This window comes from Polistes canadensis, unplaced genomic scaffold, assembly GCF_001313835.1.
Source record: "Polistes canadensis isolate GaletaPanama2010 unplaced genomic scaffold, ASM131383v1 scaffold_182, whole genome shotgun sequence".
In the NCBI taxonomy this organism is placed as follows: Eukaryota; Metazoa; Arthropoda; class Insecta; order Hymenoptera; family Vespidae; genus Polistes; species Polistes canadensis.
Window position 1 is genome coordinate 122848 of NW_014569729.1, and position 19009 is coordinate 141856.

General features: G+C 29.5%; 2 protein-coding genes across 6 annotated transcripts in view; both read right to left on the reverse strand.

The window, feature by feature from the left end:
• Window positions 1–56: 56 nt before the first annotated feature.
• On the reverse strand, window positions 57–8474 carry LOC106789402 (mutS protein homolog 4-like). Its single transcript, XM_014753566.1, has 17 exons — window positions 5263–8474; window positions 5027–5168; window positions 4893–4951; window positions 4453–4601; window positions 4174–4367; window positions 3672–3793; window positions 3371–3588; window positions 3101–3295; window positions 2821–3007; window positions 2569–2708; window positions 2394–2497; window positions 2047–2266; window positions 1879–1980; window positions 1665–1778; window positions 1348–1556; window positions 1095–1287; window positions 57–1024 (listed from the first exon to the last, which is right to left on the reverse strand). The coding sequence occupies exons 1-17, from the start codon at window positions 5369–5371 to the stop codon at window positions 98–100; spliced, it is 3384 nt and encodes a 1127-aa protein (XP_014609052.1). The 5' UTR covers window positions 5372–8474; the 3' UTR covers window positions 57–97.
• Window positions 8475–8718: 244 nt separating this feature from the next.
• LOC106789401 (rho GTPase-activating protein 21) overlaps window positions 8719–19009 on the reverse strand; it is a 34569-nt gene continuing 24278 nt past the window's right edge. Inside the window, exons 10-24 of one of the 5 annotated variants that reach the window (XM_014753562.1) lie at window positions 18431–18539; window positions 18259–18342; window positions 17955–18167; window positions 17519–17884; window positions 17275–17439; window positions 16812–17192; window positions 16578–16722; window positions 16186–16310; window positions 15739–16095; window positions 15268–15663; window positions 14972–15110; window positions 14210–14270; window positions 12467–12825; window positions 10013–10263; window positions 8719–9852 (exon numbers count right to left, since the gene is read on the reverse strand). In XM_014753562.1, coding sequence (XP_014609048.1) covers window positions 8881–9852; window positions 10013–10263; window positions 12467–12825; window positions 14210–14270; window positions 14972–15110; window positions 15268–15663; window positions 15739–16095; window positions 16186–16310; window positions 16578–16722; window positions 16812–17192; window positions 17275–17439; window positions 17519–17884; window positions 17955–18167; window positions 18259–18342; window positions 18431–18539 — 4123 coding nt within the window. In that variant the 3' untranslated portion in view covers window positions 8719–8880. Of the gene's footprint in view, window positions 9853–10012; window positions 10264–12466; window positions 12826–14209; window positions 14271–14971; window positions 15111–15267; window positions 16096–16185; window positions 16311–16577; window positions 16723–16811; window positions 17193–17274; window positions 17440–17518; window positions 17885–17954; window positions 18168–18258; window positions 18343–18430; window positions 18540–19009 lie in introns of those variants that run through there. The other 4 variants (XM_014753561.1, XM_014753560.1, XM_014753564.1 and 1 more) reach the window with 4 other exon arrangements.

Consider the following 19009-nt stretch of genomic DNA (forward strand, 5'->3'; position numbering starts at 1 on the left):
AATTAATTAACTCTATAATTATTTATTTTTTGAATTAAAAATTATATGGAACACAATGTTATGTTTATAAATATACACATTTTGTATTAAATTGTAATTAAGAAAATTCCAATTTTTCGAATACGTTATTATCGGGTTTAGTAAAAATATTTATTTGTCTGTCACTAGTATTAATTCCTGTAAAATCTGTCAATATCGTTGCGTTTGTTAAAGAAAGATCAGCTTCTGATTCCATTAAGGAATTTTTATGAAATTGCGAAATTTGTGAACATCTAAAAGAAATTATCGGTGACATTACCGACATGGTTTCCATAGACGCGGCATCTTTCTTATCGACAATATTTGGAGGGTCGAATTTGAAAAGTGTTGGTACACTTTTTATAGAAGTATTTAAATCCGTCTGTTTTTTTAACAATTCATCCGAAGTAAAAAATAATTTTGAAGTGGTATTCATCATAGTTGTTATTTGATTACTAGTTTTATTAATTTTAAATGGACTCGAGTGTGGTGAACGGGTAACAAAGCTCGGATTTTGATTAAGTGTTTTTAAATCGGTATCTTTAATGAACCATGATTGCGTTCCAAATGAATTTTGTTGATTTTCATCGACCAGATCTCTAAATTGTTTATTTAAATTTCGTCTCGAGTTAACTTCTTCTGTTTCATTAGTTTCCATCCTAACAGTTGTATTCATGTCAAAATAAGTTGCTGCAGTATCGTTCAATTGATTTTTAGAAGACATTTCCATATTATGCCAATTTAAATGAGCCGATTGAGTGGATTGAGCTGGTTGAGCCGGTTCAGCCAATTGAGTCGATTCGAAACTTTCCAAAGCTTCGCACAAAGCTTTTTCTTCTTGTTGCATTTTTTTAAATTCAGCAGTATAACAAACATCAAGCTCGTGTATAAGTCCGACGACATTTTTACGATTGAATTCGTTATTTTCTATGAGTTTATACATTGCCGCGACACGATCGTAACACGTCTTCTCCCATGAATTTGGTTCGGTAAAATAATCGTCTCTCTAAAATTAATACAAATAATTTTATTGATATTGTATCGAAAAATTATTTCGATTTTGTTTACTTTCTTACCTTCATCTTAGTAACTTCTTTTTGTGCATATTCTCGAGCTTTGCTAGTGATGGAAACAGGAAGACCTGATACTTCGGCTAATGCAATACCATAATTGTCTATGGGAGTTACACCTACCATTAATTTATGCGTGTATACTAATCGGGCTTCGTTTAAACCTTCCGTAAATTTAGTATCAGTCTTGAAGCAATGACTGTAAAAAAATAATAACAATTTGGTTAGTATATGTACAAATAAATAAATAATAACTTACTTTGTGACGTTGTAGTATATTTCAGCTAATTTGGTGAGATAACGAAAATGTGTAGCGCTGAAAGTAAACGCTGTGGTAATCAAAAGTCGTTCGCATATTGCCAATGTAATAGAAGAACCTTCTTCGACAGTTGTACCTCTGCAAAGTTCGTCTAAGATCACTAAAGATTTAGATGTAATTGATTGTAGTATGTATTGTGCTTCTTTCATCTGAAAATAAAAAAAAATAATAATAAAATATTTATATATTTTTATATTTTGCACATTTTTTTTATATAATTTATATTAATTATAAAAAAAATGTCATTAATAATTTACCTCAACAACAAATGTTGAAGCATTGCATTCTATGTCATCACGAAAGCATATTCTACAAAATATACGATCAGTAATTCGAAATTCTGCTTTTTTTGCTGGAACATAGCAACCAATCTAAAAAAATCAATTAATTTAATTATTTAATTATTATATAAAGTATTTAATATGTATAATTCTATTATTTGTATTATATTGATAAAAAGTTTTAGTATACCTGTGCCATGATATGTAATAAAACAATTTGTTTTAGGTAAATAGATTTACCACTCATGTTTGGGCCAATTATTGTATGATAATTGTAAGGTATTGATGCATGCTGTAACGGAATTAAATAATTTATCATATCAATCAGGAAATATTTTTAATAACAAATTTATACTACCACATCGTTCGGTACAGGTTGTTCTACCCCGAATACTGCCATTATAGGATGTAACGAATCTATTAGTTCTAATCTTGGTCCAAATTTCGGTTTTACGTATTCAGGAGATGAACTTATATGAGCTAAAGAAATAACTAAATCTAATTCTGCAACGTCAGCGCTTAGTTGATAAAGGCAACCAATGTGTTCGCGAATGTTCACGAGTAAATCATTCAAAATCCTGTAAATTTTATTTGCATGTTACATTAATTTAATATTAAATTAATCGATATATCTTTCTACGTTAAATATACAATTGTTTTATTTATAAATTATTTTTTGTAATAACCCCAAAAAACATAACTTACGCGTTGCTCATTATGTGAAGATCTTCACAAGCAATTTTACATTGATGACTTAATACCAATAATTTGTTTGTCGTCATAGAATAGGTGTTTTTATTTTTTTGTACCTATTTACAAAAAAAAGAAAAATGGAACATAAATAAAAATAGTTCAAAATTATTATTTATAGTTAACTTACTTGAACGAATTCCGATGGTAAATCGGATGGCTTGAAATCCATTTGTCGAGATATTTCTGCTAATATATAAAATCCTAAGGATGAATTGCATTCCAATGATAAATTCAATTTATATTGTATCGCTAAGTTTTCTACGAGATCTAAAAATTATTACAAAGTTAAACATGTGTTAAATAAAAAAAGAAAACGATATAACAAATGTTTCAAAGCAAATCTTAAATTAAACTAAAATTAAATTTTTTAAAAACTGACTTTTCATATCACTTATGAGTTCACAATATGTTTGTCGAGCAATATCCAATAAATCATTAATTCCTGGCTTAATTGCAAAACATCGTTGCATGTTTGATGACGTATATCCAATTAGGGATCTTGCATCAGGATGTATTATTTGTAAAATTTTATTTTTCATTATTTCAAATTGTGAATTCTCCAAGTTCTAAGAATATATAATCAATCAATTGAAAAATTCATTTATAATAATAATAATCGAAATAATGATTAATAAAATTATTAAAAAAAGAATTAATACTTTTCGAATTTTAGCAAAAAATGAAGCACGACCACTTTTAAGCGCTTCTCGTAATTCTGGTACTATTTCAAGAGAATTTTTTAATAAAAGAACATAATTTAAATTTCTTTCTGCATTTTGTACAGTATTGTTTTGTAAAGTCATCATGGAAAGACTCAGAAGACGATCAGCACCATATAATCTTCTTACAAAAGGCTACAAAATAAATTACAATACAATAATAAATAATTATATAATTATTATCACGATTATTTTAATAAAAATATATACCTGAACGAGATTGCATAATAAACGATTAGAAACTAACTCAGCAATGCTATTTTGACGTTCTATAATTATTTCTTCATTGCAAAGAGGTTGTAAAATAGATGCTCTTAAAAGTCTTCTACCTATTGGGGTAACGCAATGATCCATTGAACTTAAAAGGCTAGCGTTTTGTTGACCACATTGTGACACAACTAATTCTAAACTTTGTGCACTTTCTATGTCTATAATAAAATAGAAAAATAAATTAATATGTGTATTTATAAATGTTGAATGTACAAATATTTTACTTCTTTATTTCAATTACCTATAACTGTGGTATTGGGTGAACCTTGAAATTCAATTCTGATTGATTTTGGTGCATAAACGATATGCTGAATAAATTCGATATACTTTAACAAAGCTGAGGCTGCTGCTAACGCGTAATATCTATAATATTAATATTAAATATTTGTAATAAATGTGATATTGAATATAAATGTAATTAACTTTTTGTGCTCGAAAAGTTACTCTCGGAAAAAGGCTTCGAGTGCAAAGGGTTAAATTTAGCAAATATATAAGGTTGTGTCATAAGTTCTTTCCGCGCCACGCTATGTATGATTTCAAGCCGATTATTACTTGTTTCTCTCGTTAAAAAATTCTCTCTGTGATAAATATCACAAATCCGAAAGCGAAATAAAAACGCAACTATATGAATATTTTGCAAATAAGTCTCAACAATTTTGGAAAGAGGGCATAATGAGGCTATTGATTTCGCATAAAAAAAGGAAGGAACTTATGGGACAACTGTGAATACTTCCTATCATTACTTTTGCTTTAAAAATAATTCCACTGTCGAATATTCTTTGGCACAATGTGTTTTTACACGGTCCAAACCGACAGATTCATTAAAATGAATTCTTGATACCGCAGTGATACATAAATTAGGAAATTTTTCTTTGATAGATAAATACAATTTATTTCTATTTTTCGTTTCGTTGCACATCGTATCTGGCATCAAAATCTAAAATTTATATTAATCTTATAAATATTCTATTATTTGAAATAAATCATTTCTTTTGTATCCTGCTATTAGACTAATTATTTACCTCAATTGGATTAAATATATAAATCTTTGTCAAAGTATTTATGTATGTTTGATAATCACTCATTTGACAAAGAATTAAATGCGAATGGTGAACATCTATTGCAGCTATTCCTACTTCTCCTCTAGCTTCTCCACGACCAGATGTGACAGCTAAATAAAATTAATTATATTTAATTAAATTTAATTTACATATTTAAACAAATTCAATTGTAGAATTTATAAATACGCCTGATAATAGGCAACATTTTATACACCTCGAATTTTTTAGTTCAACGACTTGATCGCTAGATGGAGGTAATTATAGATTCTACAGAAATCTGCAATATCGACTTTACCAATTAAAAAAAAATATGAAATAGAAAATACGAAATTAAATTAAATATATTATCAATAAATATTATACTTTGGTGTATATTTTATTTATAACAATATTAAAATTACCGAGTATGATACAAGATTCCGTTGATGTATAGCTTCCTGGCGTTCTTGTAGTATTTGATCTATATATTAGATAATTATTTAAAAAATCTTATTCTATTAAAAAATAAAAACATAACAACAAAATTATTGATTACCCTGCACTTCCTCTACGAGTTGAACTTGGAAGAAATGAAGATGTGGATGCACTTTTTAAATTTCGATGCACATTCGTTCTTACAGTATTTGAATTTGTGGGGCATAGTTCGACCAATGGTTTTCTAATTCCAAAATCAAAGCCTATTGAAATTATTAATAAAAAATAAATTATTATACCAGAAATCTTATTTCTATTGTTTGATCAGCACAAAAAAAATATTAATTAATTACATACGATATTTAGGTAAAACATTGGTTATCATTTCTCCTCCTACTTTTCCTCGTCCTCTTCCTCTAACTTTTCCTCTCACAGGAGCCGCAGTATCGTTGCGTATAACATTCATGTTAATTAATTACTCTTTTAACAAATTTCAATATTATTTAATTATTTATAGATAATTGGCGTTATTATAATTACAAAATTAAAATTTTCAATGCATTCGTTCGAACGTACGATAAATTTTCGTTCAATCGGTGGCCATATTAGATCGCCACATTTAGCGGGATATTTAAATTTGAAATAAAGTGCAGACAAAATTAAATTTTATTGCACTCCCACACAGATACAAGTATTATTAAATTATTTATAGATAATTGGCGTTATTATAATTACAAGATAAGTATTATCAAGGCATTCGTTCGAACGTACGACGATTTTTCGTTTTCGATATGCGGCCAGGTTCGATCGTCATATTTGGCGGGACAATATTTGAATTTGAATTTGAATGAATATAAAAATTAACTTTAAAAAAGATTATCTTAGTCTCATAGGAAGAATTTTTTATTTACAAATTCAATGCCTCCTTTTTTTCATTTTTTTTTTTTTAAATCCGTCCAACGTTACAGAGTTCCGCACAGAACAACAGACTTAAGCGATAATTAATAAATAAACACAATCACAATTACTATTGTTTTGTAATAAATATTATACCGTCGGCCCTCGAAATTTCTTTAAATTACATTCGTATTTACACACGATTCCTAAGTGCTATTTCAACATTAGATATTCCACGTTAATTCAGTGGAATTCAATAGGGACAGTTTGAGAAACTCGTATTTTGCTCTTTGATGTGATTTTCTTTTTTAAAAATGCAGGGCAAGAATTATTGTAAGAAGTTTTCGTTTATAAAATCTACTTTTAGTAGAAGATATTTAACGCTTGAACCCTCTCAAATGATTTTCGAGTAAATTAGAGTACTCATTCTGGTCCCCAGTTACTCGTCGCTCGCTTTAAATCACATCTGTTAAAACTCATATTTTCGTTTATTTATTTATCAGAGATTTAATAATCATCATCAATGTGATTAATGAAGAAAATGCATCAAAGACTTTGTTCTCCATTTTCTTCTTTTTCTTATCTTCGTCATTGTCTATTTGGAAATACAATTAAGCATCATATTGATTGCCAGATCTGCTCATATATATATATATATATATATATAATCCCTCTAAAGGAATATTTAAAGTGCAAAAAATGCTGGTAAGATGTAAATATATCTTGACCACTTTTATTACCTCGAAAATATATATATATATATATATGTGTGTACGTATGTGTTTATATTATGTGAAAGCTTAACGTGAAAACTAACGTTAAGAAAACGCGATAGTATTTTCTCTTACATTGGTCTTTTAGAATGCAACTGCGATATAAATGTTTTTTTTTTTTCTATGACGAACGTGATTTAAACATTTAACAGTATATTTCAAAATTCATTGCAAGCTTTCCCATTTCTTTTTTTTTTGATTCCAAAGCATATGCGATACAATTTTTTTGTTAAGATTTCCATAAGATTAAAATGCATTAACTTAAAATTAGATTATTAACATATTTCTCTTTATTTTCGCATAGCATTTTCGTAGATCAGATTTCTTTCTTTTTTTAATATATATATATGTTTTTTGAACAAACTTTTTTATCATACATGATTCTCTTTCTTTCTTTCTCTTTCTCAGTATATATATATAAACTTAAGCCTTTACTAGACTATAAAATACCATAACAGCAGTCTCGCACTTATTGTTAGATTTAAAATAATCTTGATTACAAACTATGTAATACGCGTCGAAAATATAGTATAACGATTTTGTATATAATATGTGTATAATAATAGATAGATAGACGCGTAATCATTTTTATTATCACATGGTGTATACTTTATATTTATATATATATGTGTGTGTGTGTGAAGAAGATATAGAAAAATTAACTAATGTTTTAATTATTTTTTTTATTTGCTTTGTAAGCAAGCTTAATTATTATTTTTTTTGTTTTAATTTTAAAGGGAAGGGCATATGAGATAGAATCTTCGAAGATTTACGAATTTTCATACTTTCACATTCTATCATTTGAACCCTTATTTATATATATATAGATTTAGTACACGTGTATGTATGTGTGTGTACATATAATAATATGTACAAAAATGATGATTATTATCATTACAATTTTTTTTTCAACACAGAGACAAATGCATAAAAATTCAGCTAATTAATTATGCTAAAACGTTACAACTTTACAAGGACCTTGTGACACAAAGCCAACGCTATGCGAGAAACTCACAAATATGCAAATTGATTATTAAAATATAAATTTTAAGGGTTGATTTACGTCACGGTATAAAACTATCCTACCGTTCGTGCGGGCCGCTTATTATCATTATTATTATAATTAATATTATTATTATATATATATTTTCTATATACAAAAATTTACTCAAATCACAATTCACAAGTATGATGTGTGTGGATAATTGACATGATATATAAATACCAAAAAGCAAGATTGTTACTTGCTTTCTTTAATATATATCTTGAAAACATTATATTACTTATTCTTTGTATTCTCCTCTTCTACTAAAAAATCAAATAAATTTCTTCATACCAATGATGCTCATTGCATTAATACTCAATGCAGTTTTAATACAATATACAGCAAAACAAATGGTATTTAATGTACAATGCATCCCTGACACAACCATGACCGTAACGAGTATGTGTATCAGATATACACAGCATTCAGTGCTATTTGTTTTGCCACATACTGTATATAATATAATATAATAATAATAGTATTTAATACAATATAATTTATATAACATAATATAATACGATAATAGCATAAAATGATTTGATCAGCTTATTATCATTTTTTTTGCTTCTTTCATTCATTCGCAAAAGCTGATACACATGTAAAACCGAAGTTTAAAAATTCAAGTGTAAGAATTAATAAAAAAATGATTAAAAATGTTCTTTTTGGTTTCGTATCCATGATCCAACGCAATAATTAAAATAATACATGCAAAATATTATTTTTTTGTATAAAGAACTGATTCATAAGAATTCTTTGGCACGGATGAATAATTTTTGTTTCTTTTTTTATAATATATGTATCGCATACCTACGATTCGATGAATTTGATAGCTTTTTTTCAAATATATATATATATATTTTGAAGAAATAGATAATTATTCTGAGTGTTTTAATGCGAAGATACACAATGTCTGATATCGAATTTGATATGGCTCGTTTAGCAATTCATTGTTACACATGGGGGCGGGCATTATCGTTATCAATCGAAAGCGAAATGTGGCAGGCATTTAATTATAATTTCATTTGAAATACAGGGCGTCCTAATAGTCGCTTTACCGAATTGAAAAATTAGAAATAATTTTTTTGGGCAGGTATTTGGAGCAGTGATATATTTTATTAAACAACACCGTAACTGGTCATTCATATTTTCCAATGATAAACGAAATATCCTAATACTATTTAAAAGAAAACAATATTTGTTTTATGTTTTCTCGGTTGAAGCGACTTTTAGTGGAACATCATGTGGATTTCGAAAAAGTACCTAAACGTGACTTTCAAGAGGTACTTTGAAAACTTTCGATGCTAAATTAGCGTCTGGCAAGGATTGTGGTCTCGCATTGGTAACATTGAAAACAACGTTACTGGGGCCACGAAAACTAACTTCGATTAAAAAACTAGTATCAGCTGGTACGTTAACACGATTGGTACTCAAATCCGGTGAGCTAGTTCTTAATTGACTTTTCTTTGGCTTGTAATCATTTTTAATAACCCTTTCAGCTTCCGATTGTAATTTATTATCAAGCCAATGAACTTTGTCAAAATCCTTCGTACCACCAACGGTGTGTCTTCTTTTTAATGATCTTTCAGGCATCCCATTTTTTCTCTTCAATTTCGTAGCACTGTCCTTTCGTACAGATTGTCGTCTTTTACTTATATTACATTCAGTTTTTTCTGTCTTAGTCAACGATTCAGATCGTTTCAATTTACTATTAGGTGATTCCGATCTGTCCGAATGTTTGTTCAAACTTTCCGAACGTTTTAATTTACTATTCGTCGGGGATGCCAATCTTTCCGAATGTTTGTTCAAACTTTCGGATCTTTTTAATTTGGAGAACGTATTTTCCGATCTCTTGTTCAACGATTCGGATCTTTTTAGTCGTGATCTTTCTTCGTTGTTCGTTAATATCTCGAATTTTTCTAATTTGTTCGAATAATTCGTGTCGAGTTCGTGTACTTTTTTATCATCCGTTTTATTTTCCGATTCGGTTGATTTGCGAATATTCGACGATCCACATCCACCACCTTCCTTCGTAGTTGCATTATCCGATTCTTCTTTCCTCTTATCTTCATCTTTTTTAGTTGAATCTGTTATAGTAGCGTTTGTTTCTTTTACATGATTAAGAACATTTTTCGTTTCTAATTTGATTGCATTTCGATCGTTGTCCGGTTTAGTCATTGCATCTGGATCGTGTACTTCGGTAACCGTCGAATCTGTATCTTTTTCTAATGCCTCCTAAATGTTATAACATAAATTTATTATTAATCAAAATATTACCTTGATTAATCGCGTGCAAGTTAAATAAAATCAAATGAAAATAAGAATCATTAATTATCATAATCCGAACTGAACGTATTTTAAATGTGAACTGTTAATATTTAAAATATAATCTTACGTCTTTTGCTCGAAGAAAATGATTTTTATCGATCGATGACTTATGAAGACTAGGATCCCGGTAAACTTTTTCCGTTGGTTGATTCTTTTCGGAATGGTCCTCAATCTTGATCTTTTTTTGATCATCTGAATTATCTACATTGTCGAGTGGTGCAGTTTCTACGGATGTTTGAACGATTTGACTTGATGGATTCACGAGTGACCTCCATTTACGATCGAAGGTTGTCGTAAGGCTGGTCAATAAGTCGCTACCTGAAAAGAAACAAATTAATTTCAATGAATATTAATAAGAAAATTTTTTAACATTTCTTATTTTTGTATTTTAGTGAAAAAACATTCAAAGCACCGTTTAGTTATTTTAGAAAAGTATGTGTGAAATGTTGATTTTACATCATAAAAAATTCTGCACGAAATATAAATAATTTAAAAATAAATATAAATTAATTATTGCAAATTATTTTTTTAATAAAACAAAAAGAAAAACAAAACAGTCTTCCGTTCGTACCTAGAAATGAATTACCTGTGAAAAATAAATTTACCATCTTTCGAATAATACCGAAAAACAACATGAATAATAAAAGATATGATGGTGAACGATGACGAAAAGTATAACAAAAATTAACAATACAAAACGAGAACGTGTAGCGTAAGCGAACAGAAAAAATATTGTACAAAATTGGTGACTGATATATATATATATAAATATATATATTCGCATAATGATAATTATTATTCGCTAAATATCGATCATATTTAAAAACGCAACAAGGAGCGGCTATTAGTAATGAAAGAAAAATTATTTATAAATCATAATACCTCACGCATTACAGACGCATCCGCAATTTTACCAATTAAAGCTAACGATTTACGATTAAGCTTCACACTTATGCATAATTATTAATAAAAATGTGACGAATGACAATTACACATTTTTATACACAAACATTATAATTTTAACACACGTGTTTTTCACATAAAACTAATGCATTGAATTTGAATTATTTAATGCATTTGTCACATTTCGATATATGTTTCAATACTTATCACATAATCGATGATATCGATAATAACAATGCATGTAATAATAATAATAATAATAATAATAATAATAATAATAATAATAATAATAATAATAATAATGATAAGAAATATTGAAACTAATAGCAAATAGGAATGTTTTTTCTTTGCTATTGATCAAACGAAATACATAATGATTTTGTAAGTAATAGTAATAATAATAATAATAATAACACGATGACATTAATAATAATAAGAATAATAATAATAATAATAATAATAATAAAAATAGCAACGACAACAATAATGATGATAAGATGATGGTGGTAGTGATGATGATGATAAGAATAACAATAATAATGATAACAACAACAATAATAATAATAATAATAATAATAATAATAGCACTAAAAGTAGCTGTAATAGTAGTAGCTGCAGCTGTAGTAGTGATAAGTGTAATAACATTAGTGAAATGATTAACAAAAAACAATTGTAAGCATTTGGAAAGGATAATAAACCGCAGCGGGATGTGTAAACGATATAAATAAATAAAAAATAATAATATATTAAAAATAAAATAAAAATATATATTACTTTTCATTTAAGCTTATACAATTTAAAAGAATTAAAAAAAAAATATATATATATATGTATATGACAATTTAAGATTTGGAGTACTAAACTTGTAAGAGAAATTTTTGTACAACTACATCGAATTTCATTAAAATACAAGCATACAACACATGCCCGCGTACTTGTTTGTTATACATGATTTTGTTTTGCAATTGAATAATTCCTGAATATTTGAGATTAAAATTAATTGACGACGAATAATGATAATTCTCTCGTAAAAAACGTAAAATAATTGAACGATATCTTTGCACAACGATTATTCATGTTTTGTAATTTTCCACAACATATCCTCTCCATCGCTAATTACTGAGAGACACATAGTGCGAGAAACACACACATACACGCACGCGCACACCCACGTGAATAAGGAAAAAAATAAACAGATTGAAAAAAAGGACAGAAATATCAAATACTAGAATTTGTGGTCCGAGGAAAAACAATTTGAAGAGAAACTCTATATGTAAAAAAAAATATAAAAAGAAAGAAAAGGATCAGGTTGGGGATAAAAAAAAAAAGAAAAAGTAAGAGAAGGGTGTTTAAGCGGATTAAAGTTAGAAAACAAAAAAAAAAGAAAAAACTAGGATAGAATTCGCATGTGTATATCGTGTTGGCATGGGTAAAAGATAGAATAAATAAAAATAATAAATAAATAAATAATATAGTCATTAGAGAAGAAGAATATAAATAAAAGAATAAGAAGAAAGAGAAAAAGAAGAAAAGATAAAAGCCATTCGAATGAGGCAACTGTCAGCAGCAGCTCCTTGGACACCGACGATGCTCTGTGGTGGTCCTCTGATGGATTTACCTCGGAGAAATCTGTTTAAAGTCTTGGAGGGCGCACCGGGCCCTGACCCTGATGACCCTGCTGATCTTGACACCTCTGAAAGGTGCCCTGGTATGAAGGACTGGGTTGCTGCCGCTGCTGCTGCTGCTGCTTGGCTCGTTGCTCTTGAGTTTGTTGTTGGCACTGTTGTTGCTGCGGCTGCTGCTGATGCTGTTGCTGTTGAGATTGATGATCTGTAGAGTGATCTGGTACTGTTAACACCGGTTGATGCTGGATCAGCCGATGATGAGAGCGATGTCTTCGTGGTGGTGCCACTGGACCCTGTGGTACCGTGTAGGTGGGATGATATGTAGCACCAAAAACCCGGACTTGTTGTATGCCTACGTACGTTCAACGTATTTCGGATTTGTCATAATCGGAACCGAGTGCGAAGAAGGATTGGCTGCGACAGGCGCGATAAATCATCTCTCCCCACGCATCTTCTTTCTATATTTAATTTTAGGTGGTTTTTTTTTTTTTTTTTCATTGCAGTTAAACCCTTCCGCCTCGGTCCGAATTAAACCGATACGTTTTTTGTTTTGGTATTTGACTTTTAATAGTCTTCCTCCACGTGGAAAAGATGATCATCGAAATTGGAAATGGATTTTTTCTCACAAACTCGTTCTTTGTCTGTTTGTTCGTTTGTTTTTTAATAATTGTTGTGGAGTGAGTTTGGGAGATTAAATCTTTCTGATTTCAATGATCATAGATTATTGTTATTAAAAGTATAATAAATTGATAATAAATCGTAGAGACTGAGGCGGATAGGCAGAAAAAAGGCAGGAACTTGACAAAATATGAGCACAGGCGTGTAAGCAGCCAGGCAAACAAGCAGGCAGGCAGCAAACGACGTACTTCGATGCTCGTTGCTTCCAAAAGCGCAGTAATAAATGTTTCATTTCAATTTTTAAATACCTATATATATAAATGTATATCTATATATATTTAAAAATTTATATTCTTGACGAACTATCGATTTTAAACATTTCCAAACCTGCATGCACGTTTATTATACGCTAATCGATTAAAACAGATTAATAAGTGAATTTTATCTTGCGCAAAATTTGAACAAAATCATCGACTGTGACTCTTCTAACTAGATTTAATTCCAACTAGATTTTTAATTCGTTAATTAAACTATTAATTGTTATATATTATATAAAAACTTTGTCTATAAATGTTTTTGTTTGATAAAAATATTGCATATAGGATTATTGCAATGGCAAAAGTTAAATTACAAAAATCAAGTTATTGGTATTAAATTTGAGTTAATTTTTGTTTTGTTTTTGTAAAAGAAACTTGTTATCCTCAAATTATTACGTGTAAATATATTCATTATTACGGTTAACGATTAGAATTATTTATCGATGTATGTTATATAAGATTACAGGTAAGAAAAATGTTTGTAATTAAAGAAATAAATCTATAACACCATGCTTCGATGACATGCTACGCATATTTCGTAACATTGCTGATAACAAAGCAATTTCTAACTCGCGTTTTACTGTAACTGAATAATTGTATAAAGTATATGTAAAATTAATTTAAAAAAAAAAAAAAAATATTTAAAAAAAGAAGAAGAAGAAGATAATAATATTTAGATAGATAAAAATAAATGTGTACGAGATCAAAAACTTGGATAGATGTATAGAAATTTCGTTTGTCTGCTTTGTAAAAAGAAAAAGGTTGCTTTATATAAGAACGTGAAGAAGTAGATAAAAGTACCTAGAAAGCTTTTTGTTAATAGTGAGAATCTTCTGAGTCCAGTGTAGAAAACATGATCCGGCTACACTCACCGACCATCAGAAGCGAGATTACAAAGAGAAAAATACAGAAAGAGAATAAATTCATAGATAAACGAGAAAGCGCGCGTATTTATCATTTAGCCATTAATCACGTCACATTTACTTCTAATTCGTAACAATAATTAATTCATTCATTAATTAATAGTCGATTATTTAAACTTCTTTAGAAATTTATCATTGTGTGCAACAATAAAAATCAATATATTCGACTTTTTCCATATTTACAAACAAAAAAAATCACACGAAATTATTTTCTGACATCGAATATCCTATATTAAAAACAATAATTATGTTTAAAAAATACATTCTGACATTTTCGATAAATTATCACATCATTATCATTTTATACTTCACTTTGGTCATCTGTCTAAAAATCTTATCTTAACAAACATTATTCAAATATATATATATATCATTAATTAAAGTGTTATTTTGTTTTACATAGTTTAAGAAAATCATTGAACTTACAGGTGTGCACATTAGATCTATATTGATTTAGGATACATCCTGATCAGATAATGTAGTGCCCAAAAATCAAACACGCTAAAGGTCCATACCAGATGTATTCGCGATAAATCGAAAAAAGTTTTAATACAGAGAGATAGAGAGAGAGAGAGGGGGGAAAAAAATTAAAAATAAATAAACAAATAAAGTAATATAAAACAGACAATTCAATACTAACCATCGTCCGAGACATCTCCAGAAATTCCTCTCCTTTGTTGGGACGGCGATGGCGACGAATGTGGAAGGTTGTGTACTTCGTGAAGCGAATCCAAGCTGCCGTAACGAATAGGCGGTAGGCAAATAGATTCTAAAGACGGCTAAAAACAAGAAACGAAAAAAAAGAACAAAAAAACAAAAAAAAAAAAACAAAAAAAAATAAATTTCAAAGATATATAAAAATTGTATCAAATATTTTACCAATAGATGTACATTTATTTAAATATATTAATGCATAAGGGAATGCATTGGTCTCACCTCTTGATCTGTTTTAAACTTTTTGATAACACCATTATTTATCTTCTCGCCTAATACATTACTAAGTTGATTAGTAGCTTGTGCTTTCTGACGCGTCGTAGGTTGTTGTTGTACAGCTATCGACAAAGGAGTAGGAGCCATTCTTGTTGTAGATCTTGATCTGGCATGTTTCTCGGATAAATCAGCTAATGATTTTTCAGCCAACCTTTGATTCACATTAGTTAGTCGTCCCGATAGAAAATTCGGTATCACCGTACTGTCAACTATACTATCTAAGAGATCGTCATTTTCCATTTCACGTTTCGCCAAATGCCATTCCTTATCTATTCTTCTTCTTTCCTCTTCTCGCTTCTCCGCTTCGCGTCTCTGCCGATGCTGATCTCTCTGCAACATAGCCTTTGTCTCCTGTTCAAACCTTCGTATTCTTTCTTGGGTCGTTGCACTCAGTCCGGCATACGTTCTTATAGCTACCTCATCGTTACTCTGTTTATTCTCATTGGATGCATTAGATGTCATCGAATTTGTATCCAAGCAACTCAAACCAGCCTCGCTCAAAGGCCTCGACGATGATTCCGAACTCGAGGAAACACCACCCACGTGTTGATTCGAATATTTTGATCGACTAGAAGAGGATGAAGCACTTACTGGGCTATTGTTATTCGTTGACGATGAACGTTCTAACGGTTCCGACGAATTATTAGAATGATTGTGTTGACTTTTGTTCTCGTGCATCAATACTATTTCACTGACTGAACATTGACGTTCGTTGAGTGCCATACTCTGACGAATCGTCGGTGAACTTTCTGAGCTTTCATGCTTTATTTTAACCTATTTAATTGAATTGTTAATGCGATTATATCTGATCAGAAGGTGTATTATTAATTATATCATGAATACGTATATTTAAATAATATATACCTTCTCTTCATCATGTTCTTCATTCTCTGCTTCATCCTGGCCCTTTCTTCTCCTTTGAATTTTCCTGTTAGCTGCAGATATGATTGAAGATACAATGTCCTTTGCTGATACCATTTCGCGCATGCCTGTTTTATCAAAATAAGAAAAAAGCCAGCAAAATAAATAATAGCACATACAAATAAAGAAAAATAAATCGAAGCATTGCAATTAGCAAAATATAATAATCGACTAATAATTTATGTATGATATTCTAATGTGGTTTCTTTTTTTTTTTTTTTTTTTTAAATAAAATGAATTCAACTAAATAAAATGAGCGATACAAATTCACACGTATCTAATTTATTAAAACTAATGAAATATTTTAATAAGAAATCGTTGATCTGTTAATATACCTTCGACTTTTTGTATATTATTTAGTAGTAGATTATGATTAGTATGGGATGTTGGTTCAAGCTCACAACCGTCAGCTGGAAGACTTATGTTAACACTAAGTCTACTTAAATCATCGAGATCTTCTTCCGAGAAGAACCAATCAACCTAATAATTATCAATAAGTATATTCATTTGTTTATCACAAATTCAAATTAATCGTTTGTAAAATAATTGAATATTTTTTAAATACTAACATTGTTTAATAAACTTTCGACTATTTTACATTGGTGAGACATATCAGTGACCATTGTAACCATATTATCCCTTGAACCACTTGCGCGTACTAATGTCGGTCCAAAAACGATAGCTATGTTTTTAGCTTCCATTTTATTGACTTCACTATGTTCTACGATTCTCTTCAAGTGAAACATTAAATATTTGAGCGTTTCAAAATGATGTTCTGGAAGATCTCTTAATAATTTCCTTATTGTAGCCATTCTCCTTTGTGGATCTTCAATTTTATCAGCGTCAATAAACATGGGATACAATTCTGCAGTTAATAACGAATCTGGTAATTGTCGGAAGAAAGATTTCAATAAAGAAGATATCACATTCACGTCACTCCATCTTGGATCCTATTAAAAACAATTTATTTATCAAGATGTAATGATTTAATTTATCTTAACATTTTTTAACGAAATATAAAGACATCTCTACCTGTAGATTAATATTCTCAAATCCTTTATTTACACTCTCAGTAAGCTGAGAAATGGCAGCAGTATTTCCTGGCACTCTGTAGATTCCAACAACCTCAAGGCCACGTGCCTCGACTATGCTAGTGCACATTTCAACTATAAGAGGTACAAATTCCGAAAAGGAAGACTACAACAAATTATTAAATAGCAATTAAATAGAATGAAATAGATTTTTGTAGATGACTTTACGAAACGTTTATATTTACCGATGGACAAAGTTCAAGGGGTACTTTAAACGTGGCACCTTCCGGTGGTAATTGTGCAGTAGGCGATGATGGTGAACCAGCTTGTTGACCGTGCATTTTTCTAAATTGTTTAGCTACTCTACCCTTCCAAGTTTTAGTTTTTGGAGATGAAAGAGGTTCCATAGTTTGACTTGGTTTCCTTGTTTTATTAACTGGCGATTGTCCAGTCGGTGATCTATTTCTAAATGATGTTAACTTCTTAATACCTTTGTGGCTAGGTAAGGGACTCAGTCTTTGATTAGCATTTTGAACAGAGGCAACACTGGGTGTTGTTGGTCCGGGAGTTTGTGGTACTGCTTGTTGTTTTGAAGTACTAGATGTTACATCCTAAAAATTAAATATTAATAATTATAAATACTATAGAATATTTTTTCAAAATATAAAGAAATAAATTTACCAATGGCTTTTCAGTAGCAGCGTATTTATGAAGTGCTCTTAACCAAAGAGCCATAGAAGCTGCATCTTCTGTTTGTAAAAGCACTTCTGCTGTAGGATTAACCACTCGTAAAACATGTTTTCGTTTGGTGTAATCCTCAGCAATATCCACCAATGAACACCTGACATCAATATTTTGTACAGTACCTTCAGTATCGTTAACCGATGAAGGGCTCTGTATATAATAATACAATAAATTGTATTACTGAGTAATTATTTGTTACGAGATATTAATGGTAAAAGTAATTGAATTGTTTTTAATTTACCTGACTGTGACGATCCTTGTAAAAGAATAAAATTGGACCTCGAAGAACACCCCAAATTTGCTTCCAGGAACGATCAGAAGATCGCTGAAATATATATACATATATAAATAATGTTATTAATAATTTGTTAAATTTATTGTTAAATAAAAAAATATAAGAACAACTCATTTACCTTGCCATCGAGCACTGTGAATTTAATGTGAAGTGTGCCTTCCCGTTCAACTGGTTCAACCTCCTTCGGAATTTCATTGCCACTATCCGTGGTACTTACAATACTATTACTGAAATAATTAAAAAAAAAAAAAAAATAAATACATCATATTTCAATATTAATTTTGTACTTTTACGAATCACAGACAATCAACATATAAAGTGTTATGTTGTGTAGTCACTGAAAATTTATATACATTGATGAGAAACATTTTTATTAACAGTTATGAATTCGATTTCATAAGAAGATCATTCAATGAAATATGTTATTAAATATTCCATAGAAATGAAAAATTAGATACAGTATCGGTTGTGCGTATATACAGGATGTAATGAAACTTTTCTTTTAAATTATAAAATATGTTGTTAAGACTTTGAGGAAAAAGCTTGGACACCCTGTATATAGAAAATATATACAGCACTTGTTATTAATCACATACGATAAAACACTTGCAAATATATTTATGCGCATTCAAAAAAATGTCGATAATACAAAAAAGCCTTGTCCACATATATAGAGATGCGTTGTCTATTATATAAC